Source organism: Amphiprion ocellaris, chromosome 3 (genome assembly GCF_022539595.1).
Source record: "Amphiprion ocellaris isolate individual 3 ecotype Okinawa chromosome 3, ASM2253959v1, whole genome shotgun sequence".
NCBI lineage: Eukaryota > Metazoa > Chordata > Actinopteri > Pomacentridae > Amphiprion > Amphiprion ocellaris.
Window position 1 is genome coordinate 4,539,409 of NC_072768.1, and position 11,060 is coordinate 4,550,468.

Below are 11,060 nucleotides of genomic sequence, written 5' to 3' on the forward strand. Positions count from 1 at the left end.
ACAGCGAGGCTAAGCTAGTGGGGGAAAAGTTTCAGTGCATTCCGTTGATGTCGACGGTGTGAAAACGGAAGCAAGTATGCCGGCTCACTGTGCTGCATACAGTTACACACTGCGTCGTACGATTGAGACAAGGAAACTTGGAATGACTTTTCATAGGTAAGAATAGTTTTTGGCTCTTTTTTCATTATGAAATCTTGTTGAGAGCTTCCAGTCTATGAGAGCTAACGAGTTAGCCACTAGCAAAACACTAAGGCGAGCTAGCAGCTTGACAACCAAATACCAGACGATTAATAGTAGCTGTAGTATAGTTGTACAAGCAGTAGTAGTAATACTAAAAGTACAAACAGCAGTAGTAGTATAAACAGCTGTTAGAGTCGTAGAAGTAGTATCAGCATTTGTAATAGTACAGTAGTTATAAAGCCTAACTCATGTATATCCACATTACCATCTATGTTCTTCCTCCAAACCCATTTTATGATTGGGATTACAGGCAGTTCTTTAGGACTGCTCTCAAATAATTCAAATGTTACTAAACAAGGTTATACTTATCAAATTAAATAGCTCTGGTCTCCAGTATATTGGCAAATTCGGTTCTTTGTACTTAATTTATTAGCATGATTTCTTTTTAATATGTTGTGTACAGACTTAATTACTTCTCTGTCTACTTCTCTTACTCCATGTAGGTTTCCCAGAGACTATGGGTTGAGGAGGAATTGGAAGTTTGTCGGCTTAGACCTGGTGTCATTCCATCATTGTTAAACTTCCCGGCTCATCTTGGAAGAGTACGTGCCAGAAAGACCACAACCAAGCAGCCTTGAGATCTTAGACAGCGTCTCCCTGAGGTGGGTGTTAACGGTGTTCACAGTCAGGTCTGTGGTAATCCCGTCAAAAAACAAAACAGAAAAAAAATCTAGATTATAAATCAACATGTAACCAAAGCACTCTGTGTATAACGCCATAGTATAGGATGTAGTTCAGAAAATGTCAAAGTACAGTATACTTTCAAGAATAACATAGTATGGCCTGTAGTTCATAGTACAGCATGTTGGCAAGAAAAAAAAACAAAACATAGATTATTATGTGGTTCAAAAAGCACAAAATGATAGGATGTTGCTAAAACTGTCATGTATGATATGTGGTTCAAAAAATGTCAGTGCAGTATATTGTCAAAATAGTATGTTATTCAAGAAAACATCAGAGTATAATATGTTGTCTAAAAAATGCCATAGAATAATATTTCATTGCACAAATAAAAGTATAGTAAATTTTAAAACTGTTCAAATTCTTATATGTTGTTAAAAAACAACAAAAAAAACTAAAACAAAAAAAGGTCAGTAATATGTCAATTAAAAAAGCCTATAGTATAGCGTGTCGCCCAACAAACATCATAGTATAGCATGTCGCTCTAAAAACGTCACAGTATAGCCTTTAGTCCACAGCTGTCAGTAGGTGAGGAGCAACACAAAAACAGTCCAAACGCTGGTTTCCAGAGGGTTAGACGAGAATTTATTTGAAAGAGTAAGTTTACAACAACATATGTGAGGAGGTTAAAAACAAATGCGTGTTAGTAAAATAAAAATAAATAAACAGAACTAAAAGTGAACTTCATGTTGACATTGATGGGCATTCCAACCAGGAACAAAGTAAAAGATAATCAATACGAAAAAAAACTCTTCCTGTTCACCTCTTCAAGCCCAAAAACACACCGTAGTAGCACCCTCAACTAAAACTACCAATGGGTTCCCTGTTTTCCTTTCTGAACAATTCAAAGGTCCCTCTCTTTCTCCCCACACAGCCACCAACCACTGGAACACATCTCCAAAGTTCTGCTGGGCCAGCTCAGCTTCCCCTCAGAAGAAGTGGCGCCACCTGCCAGATGAAGGAGCCTTTTGAGAGGCAGCTGGCATCGTGATTGGACTGTACTTTGGTCTGTTCCAATCCAGCTTCAGCTCCAAAGACGGCAGGCGGGACGAGTCAACGGATGCCGGGTGGACGAAGGCATGCAGCTGAGTACAATCCAGAAAACAACAGAGGAAGAAACAAACTTAGTGTATACATCATATACTGTATAAAAGACACATCCACTGTAGAATTGTAGTAATTGTGGGCTGACTGATTTACTGATTAGCAGTATTTTATTTTTTACTGATTTACGGAAATAAATACATTTAAAAATGGCGCTACTTTGGCTCTGAACCTTTATCTACCTGTGGTCGCTCTGTCTTCTGGAGTGATTTGATTGGTTATATATCACAAATAAAACTCCTTTAACTTAACATCTGTAAACAAAACAAAAACGTATCAACAAAGTTTTCTGTTAGAGTTTGTGTTCTTCTAAATTTAACTCAAGATTTTAAATACTTTCATTTACTGCAAATGAATATCTACTCCAAATGTCTCACTAATAATCATTATCAGCCTTAAAAACCCACAAAACACCCCTCTATATGACGACACTTAGTACAGTCCGGTTCCCCCTTCTATAAATCTGCTTGGAATCCTTCACTTCCTGTTTGTCAAAGTGGCCTTCTACCTGGACAGGTTTTGTTGGAGCTCATGCAACAAACATTTTGGGTAACTGCACTTTAATATGGATGGATGACACTGAATTAGAGTCTGTTTTAATGAGACTGAGTTACGATGTGTAGCTCTGTCATTAAGTAGTAAATTATTTCTCTCAATTCACAGAGAAAAGTCTGAAATGTTTGCTAGGTTAGCATCCCACATGTTCTCTGGCTCAGCTAAAGCTAACTCTCTCCAACTTCTGGATCTCTTGAGTTGCTTGTTGTTAAAATATCTTGCTAGAGGTGCTGAAGCTCAGAAAGTGTGAGATGTTTGTTCAAAATAAGGTCATTCTCAAGTCTTATCTGAACTGTCCTCTTTTGTTTGAACTTTCCCTAAACTTAGGAGTTAATGACAGAGCAGCACATCCAGACTCAGTCTCATTTATGTAGAGATTAAACTTCAGTGTCATTCATTGATGTTAAAGTGCAGTTTTTCAAATGTTTGTTGCACATGCTCCCGACCAAAGCAGTCCAGGTGGAAGACGATGTGAAGAGAAAGCTCCAGAGGATGAATATCACACATTTACGTTGGAAATAAATGTCCTTTAATTAGACATTGTCATGCAAAAGTTGGATTTCCCTTTAATGATGTTCAAATCTTTGTTGAGTGTTTTGTTGATGTTGGTTTCTAAATGTTTTCTGACACTCGGCCCCAAAGATTAAAACCTTTTCCGGCTCACAAGCTGCAACAATTCACAAATTATCAACTATCTTTATGACTAAACTAAGATAAAAAGTGAAGAACTGCCTGATTCCTGCATCATGAATGTAAATCTTTTTGGTTTTTATGACCGTAAACTGAATATATTTGGGCTTGACATTTTATAAACCAAAACGAGAAATGAATTACTGGAGAAAACGACAGATTAATAGACAAAGAAAATGTGTTTTCTAACATATATGGCTGAATTACTCCAACATTACAAGATACATACAATTTTAATTCAATTGTATTTATATAATGCCAATTACAGGTCAAATTGTCTCAAGATGCTTTATTTTTATATTTTTTTGTCATATTTAAAATATGACAAAGTAAGAAATTTAAACCTCTTGACTAATCCAATTTATTATTTAGTTTTTAAGAGACTAATTGACAATTCAAACTTTCTCCACTAAAACTAATAAACATGAGGTCAAATAGAAGGAAGAGTTTTAAATACTGCAGTCCCATGATGACAAGAATAAAGTTTGTCAACAAAAAGTCCTAATAAATGATAATAAAGTGTGATACTAAAGGTTTGTGGTGCTAAAAATCTCCAAGATATCAAGTTGAACATCTGGATGGAGGTTGATAGAAGTTGACCTCCCTTCATTTCTCTGGAGCGACTCCATGGATTTTATGGATGGTGGTTAAAGACCTGCTCTTCTAGTGGTCTTCCTTCTAGTCGCTGTAAAAAGTCACTCCATCCTTGCCGACTTCAACACCTCTTCATGACAACTTGTTCTGCCTCCGACCTCGTGGAAACTCAAGAAACTCGGGAAAACCTGTCGAGACTCGAGGAACTCATCGAGACTCGAGGAACTTGTCGGGCGGGGGAAGGTGTGGTGGGTGGTGGGGGAGTAGAGGGGGGAGGCCGCCACCCACCTCCCCGCCTACTCTCCGCCCAGACTCCACCCAGACTCCGCCTTGGCTCTGCCCATGTGGTCACTTGGAAACTACGATGCCAAAGGGACGACGAATTTATTTCTTTGTATCTGATCTGTAGCTCAGTGAGTTAAGGATTTGCCTATGGAGCTGCAGGTCGCTGGTTCAAGACCAGACACTTCTTAAATTTTCTCAAAATCCTGACAAAGACAAAGAAAGAAAACTGCCAGTGGCGGGTCTTGAACCTGCGACCCTCCACTTGGTAGTCCTCTTCTTATCCTCCTGAGCTACTCGCTCAGATACTAATTCTTCTTTTTTTTGCGCATTTATCATCTATTTTTTGTCATTTTCGAGTTTTTTTTTTAACTTGAGTCTCGTCTTGACCATTTTTCTCAGGAGGTTGGACTTCAGCCTTTGTGCTGGAGGGTGGAACCCTCAGTTCCAAGACTTTCCAAAGCCCCCACACCTCCCGAGTCCTCAGGACCTGAGCTTTCATACAGTCTGAGGGCTGAAATTTTCTAAGTCCCACAGTAGTTCTCTGTTAGATTGAACCTTCAGACTGTCTGAGGACTGAAATCTTCTAAGTTCCTGAGTAGTTCTCTGTTAGTTTGAACCTTTAGACAGTCTGAGGACTGAAATTGTAAAAGTTCCTGAGTAGTTCTCTGTTAGTTTGAACCTTTAGACAGTCTGAGGACTGAAATTGTGGAAGTTCTTGAGTAGTTCTCTGTTAGTTTGAACCTTTAGACAGTCTGAGGACTGAAATCTTAAAAGTTTCTCAGTACTTCTCTGTTAGTTTGAACCTTCAGACAGTCTGAGGACTGAAATCTTAAAAGTTTCTCAGTACTTCTCTGTTAGTTTGAACTTTCTGGTTAACAGAAGCCTTAAAACTTGTGACCATGAGTCTTGATTTCATATTTAGATCATCCATCTGAGTTCTTCTCAGACCTTCACCTGTGGGTTTTTTAGAAATCCTTAACAAACTTTGATTCTCTTCACTGAACAGTAAAGTTTGTGGAGATCAGAAAGTAACATTAGTTTGATCGATGCCTTCAACTACTTGTAGACTTTATCTGGAAATCAGTTTTCTGAAATGAGTTTTTAGTAAATCTGTCCACAATCAAACCAAGAACATAGAAAGAGGAAATGTTTGAAGAAACAATTTGATGTTTTAATTTCAGACTAGAAAACACTTTAAGGTCTTTATCTGTTTTTGCTCGTTTGATCATTTTATTGTCTCCTCTGTTTAATTTGATCTTCTAAAGTTTAACTGGTGCCCTTTCAAAGGTTTTATCTTTAGTTTGATTCTTCTTAAATGTTTAGTTTTGCTCTTTTCTCACCTTTTATTCTGTTCTAATGTCTGATCTGATTTTGAAATGTTTTGTCTTTTTAATGTTTAATTGTTGTTTTTTCAAATGTTTTATCGGCTTGTTTGAAAAATTTTCTTTCCCAATGTTTAATTTTTCGATTAAATCTTTAAGGTTTTTCTTTTTAAATGTTTTACCACCTTTTAATGTTTAATTTTCTTTTTTAATGCTTCATTGTATTTTCTGTTTAATTCCTATTTAAAGTTTTATTGTCTTTAAGATTTAATTTTCTAATTAAACATTTAATTTTTTAATTAAATGTTTTGACTTTTAAAGGTGTAATAATCTAATTAAATATTTTGTATTTCTCTAAATGTGTAATATTCTTGTTTAATTGTATTTTTTGAATGTTTAATTAACTAAAATATTTCATCTTTAATGTTTAATATTTTTGTTTAAAAAATTTTGTTTAATTTCGTAATTACGTTTTGTATCTTCCATTTAATTATCTAATTAAATATATTGTCTAATATAATTGTATTTAATGTTTAATTTTCTTTTTAAAAGTTTTATTATATAAAATGTTTTTTTCCTTTGATTTAATTGTTTTTTTTTACTGTAGTTTATTTCTTTAATCTTTTTTTCTGTCAAGATTTAACCCCAACCTTGAAAATGAAACAAACCCTTAAATCACAATGAAAATACTTCTGTTGTCACAATCATGAGTTAGTCAATTATTCAGTTTATCAATTCAACTTTATTTGTTTAGCACCTTTCACACAGATGACAAAACTAAACAAAGAGAAATTACTATACTAAAACTATGATCAAAACTCAAACATATTTTAAAAAAAGATTTAACATGGTAATAAAATATGTTGTGTCCAGGGGATGGAGAGAGTTTATTGAAGTCTTCTTGGGCTCACATGGCAAATCATTTAAAATATAAACTTGATATTCAGTCTAAGGAAACTGCAGAGCGACAGAAGAACCAACAATATCTCCTGTTTTCTCCTTTAATGAGTCGACTCTTCTTGTGCTTTCAGACCAAAGAACTACAGACTCTTCACAACCTGCTCAAACTTTTGGTACAGGACCTCACCACACGGGTCAAGAAGGTTTCCTTCTCCTCATTTCTACTCTGAAGCTCACCTTCTCCTGCTCAAACTGCTGACAAATGTTTCTGCTGCTCTAAAGTCTGCTCTCCAGAACTTCCTAAAAACTCTCAAAGTCTCTTCTGCTGCAGGTTGCTTTGTAGAACTGTTCCAGAAAACCTCATTAAACCACATGGAGGGGCCTCAAGATAGTCGTCCAAATGAAATCTTACAAAAACCAAACTAGCACAAACCAAACGCTAAAGTCTCCTGCATCCTACCAGAGAACCTCTGAGAACAGAGAATCAGGACAGGAACTCTTACCTTCTGGACAACCAGCGTTGGTTCACAAACAAGAATACAGAATGTGTCTGACCAAAAACCTCTGAAGACTCACTACAGCCAAGATAAAGACACAACTCAGCTGCACCAAATCCACTAATCACTGCACACATTAGCACCATGTGCTAACTGTGGCTAAAGAACCACATTTACCAAGACAACTATCCAGTACAAAGCCCTAAAACACACCAAGAAACACATTAAAGATGATTTTACTGCTGGAAGCTGCAAGCCAACGCCTAAAGAACAAACTAAAGCAATGGAGCCAAACCAGGTTCAGTGGTGAAGAGAAACAGAGGAAATGTTTGTCTGCAGCTAAACAAAGCAGGAAGACACTGAGCTGCTCAGGTGTTCCTGATAACACCAAGCTGCTCAGGTGTTCCTGATAACACCAAGCAGCCACCTGGACAGCCAATAGGAACACAGCTTCCTGGAAGTCCAGAGGGCTGGGTTAGTGAAGTAAATTTAATTTAAAGTTGAAGCAGAAAGTTAACAAAGAAAGTTGAAAACCACCTTCTGATCCCTGAAATCTCTGAGTTTTCACACAAAGAACACCTGAACATGTCAAACTGGTTCCATAGTAGAACCATCATTGTAAAAACGTCATAGTATGGTGTGTTGCTCAAAAAACATTAGGACCCGGCTGTCAGGGGACAAACATGTAAGAAACATGAGAACAGAGAGAACCCAACCAGTAGGTCACAGTTTATCATCCCCCAGTCATCTCCTGAAGTCCATATGGTGAGAGACATCAGTATCTGGTTGTTAATTTACCAGAGGATGCTTATAATCATGCTGATGTGGTCTGTACTCTACAGTATTTTAGTGACTCAATAAATGCCTAAGTTGTTTTTTTAAATGCTTTTTAGTTTTTAATAAATATCTAAAAGCCTATAATGTAATCAATAAATGGCCTTTGCCTGTCTTAAGAAAAACTCACTCAGAACTCTGATATGTTAACAGTACTAAATAAATCAATAAATACATGCATACACACAAAAATAAGTTAATACATTAACTGTGTTAAGATAAGATTTAGATTTTTTAAAAAAGTTGTTTATGTTTTTGCAGAACCCAGTATTACTCACTGGTTGGTCATTACATTTTATTAGTCTGATTTCACTGTTTAAAATGATGCCACCTCTTTTCAGACAGAACCTGTGATAATAAAACAATACGAAATTTTTAGTTCCGTGTTAATAAAATTAAATATATCACTCCTTAGGTGGTAGTGGCCCCAAGTTCAGTAAAGTTGGAAAGATATTCACAGATTGGGACTTCCAGCATCAATAACTCATTAGATATAGGTTGTCAAAACATAAACGGTGCCTCTTTCCCATTGTTGCAAGGCAGACAATGTGCTACAAGCCCAGTTTTATCAAAAGTAGCTGTCTTTCAAGCTACAGGAATAACATTGGTGTCTATGGAGTGAACAGGGTCCGTCTGCAATTTGCAAAACCGCTGCAACAGTAAAGAGAGAAAAATATTCAATAACTTCACTCTTATACATTGTAGTGTCACTAAAATCACTGCAGCCTTCAACTGGCTCCTGTTGACAAAGTGTTTTAACAGAAATGTAAATGCTGTAATTTGATTCTTTTAATGAACCATGTAACTTGAATGGATGTGATGCTGGTGTGACCACAGTGCACACGTCTGATGTTGCTCACAGTGGTCCAAGGAACGCTCAGGGAGTTTGTGTGTTTGCTCAGACTCATGAAAAATTACAGGGAACATTGATTGTAGGTGCGTTCATTTACATTTAAACAATATATTTAGCTGAAAATACTCAAATTCTAATAGATGTACATGTGTAAAAGTAATAATTAAAATGCTTGCAGGGTATTCAGTCTGTTTTTTATACTGAAGTGAAAGTTGCAGTGTTTCATGTCAGTAGAAGCATTGATTTGTCTTTGCACTTTCCTCCAAAGACTCACAGCTGCAGGAGTTGCCACCAGAATTAGATATTATTCAGGGTGTTTTTTTTTTCTTGCCTTGGAAGCTCAACTGACCACACAGAAAGCTGTTACTTCGCGAGTAGGAAGATGGAAGGTCCCTTGTCATCGTCATTTTATAAATAAACATGCCCCCCATCGTGACTGGCATGTGACTTCCTGCGTCTGGCTGTGAGATGGAGCCCTTGTAGTCACATGACGCATCAACATCACAACACAAAACAAACACATGGAAAAAAACTGTGCAAACAGGTCCACATGCTTGCACATGGTGCAGTACGTGCAGCGTGAGCTTATGCAGAGAGTGAATCATTAAACAGAGATAATGAATAATTCCAGCAATATATAGATTGAGCTGCATCAACACTGAAGGACTGGTTGCTGTTTGTTAAGTCATGTTTAGAACGTGTTAAATGTACTGCCATGAGAAAGTCTTTCCGTTTCTCGAGCAGCCTCCAGTTAACGATTGCCGTAAAGCACAATCACACCCCGACAGAGACACCTTTGTCTCTTGATGTCACACATTAATCATAGATTTGCACCCTAGCTTTACTTAGAGAACAACTTCATTGGTTCTGTTGAAATATGTACTTTCCATCAGTTCTGCTAATATGTTCACCTGAAAATGCGTATCCTGCACTTATACAAGCTTAAAAGATGGCCTGGCTTGTAGGATGCCAAGTTAAAGATGCCCAATCTCAACCCAGTCATTGATATTAATAAAAATGAAACAATCAGTTGCAAAAGTCAATTTATTGATGTGAATATATTTGATATTTTGACCTTGAATTTATGTGTGTTGACAAAATAGGAAAAAGGAAACAGTAAATAACTGATTGAGAAGAAACCTTGTATTTCTAACCACAAACAGTATGACAGTCTTGAAAGAGGAAATGCATGTACTGGCGTCTTTTTTTTAACCACGATGCACTCTCAGATATCACACTTCAGGCTTCTGCAAGAAATAATTTCCATATTACCTTCAGTCAATCAAATGTCATCGACTAAGCAGATGAAGCATTGCACTAGTTACACAGTACCTGCAGGTGCATTTTCCATCCAATTTGCTATGGAAACAGTGTCACGTTTTCCATCCCCTGCTCAGCAGGTGTAGATTGTAGGTGATAGTTGTCAGTACTTCAGGTAAAGCTAATAATGAAACAAACATCAACCTGTATTTTTTAAACACAAAGCTCTCTCCGTTTGCTCCTAGATGAAAAGAGCTCAAACACAGAGAAATCATGCAGTTACTTCAGTCCAGCTGCCTGTCTGAGTCCCCCTTTCCTCACCCCAGCTCCTTCCTCCCTCCCTTTGTGGCTGCCTACAGGCTGTTTGAGTCATGCTGGCTACTGGCCTGGCATCCACCTTCACAAGCCACAGCCCAGTTCAGTCTGGTTCCAGTCTCATGAAGTGTAGTCTGCCCAGGTTGTGTTACTGCTGTCAGGATCAGTTTTTAGCTCACTGGAACGTCTGGGCTTTATTTCTATCAGATGAAAAGTCATCTTCTATTGTTTTTCTTCATGGATTCTACACAATGTCTGTTTATATAGTAACAATTGAGTCAAAACAGAGATTAAGCATGAAATGAATCCACCAAATTGCATTTTAGCAAGAAAAAGAATACGGTGATTTTTTTCTTGCTTCCAGAAGTCTGTAAATGGGCTGTAAACAATGCAGAACAAAAACTTCAACATAAAGTGATTTTATGAGCACAAAGCAATAAAGTAATGAAGTATTTCATTAAAGTAAGATTATGAAATATATCTTACAAATATGTTTGAATGCATTTAGTTTAATATTTGACCTTTTCATTGAATGAAAGCTGCTTTCTAAAGCTTGAGGCGGCATCATGCAACCTTTACAAATCATAAATTAAGAACACAGTGATTCAGTGCGATGCCTAAAGCGCCACGGAAACAACTAATCATTATCGATAAGTGTCACTAATTAAAACTGAAGGAAATTTTTGCAAGAATGTTCAGATTTTTTGGAGATATTGAACAAAACAGCTGTTTGGTTGCAGCACTGTGGTTATATTCTCTCTCTCACTATATGCAAGCTGCATGTCAGGAGGGCAAATGTTAAGGTCATTTAAAACATGGTGAAAAATCCATTATTGTGACACACAAATGGGTCAATATATAACTGAGGGACTTTTGAAGTCCATGGGATATATCTTGCATACATTTTATTAAAAGTAAAAAAAAAAAAAA

General features: G+C 36.8%; 1 protein-coding gene across 1 annotated transcript in view; it reads right to left on the reverse strand.

The window, feature by feature from the left end:
* Nucleotides 1–1,483: 1,483 nt before the first annotated feature.
* sspn (sarcospan (Kras oncogene-associated gene)) overlaps nt 1,484–11,060 on the reverse strand; it is a 13,238-nt gene continuing 3,661 nt past the window's right edge. The window contains exon 3 of the mRNA XM_055008934.1: nt 1,484–2,006. Within this exon, the coding sequence (XP_054864909.1) occupies nt 1,851–2,006 (156 nt within the window). The 3' untranslated portion in view covers nt 1,484–1,850. The remainder of the gene's footprint in view (nt 2,007–11,060) is intronic.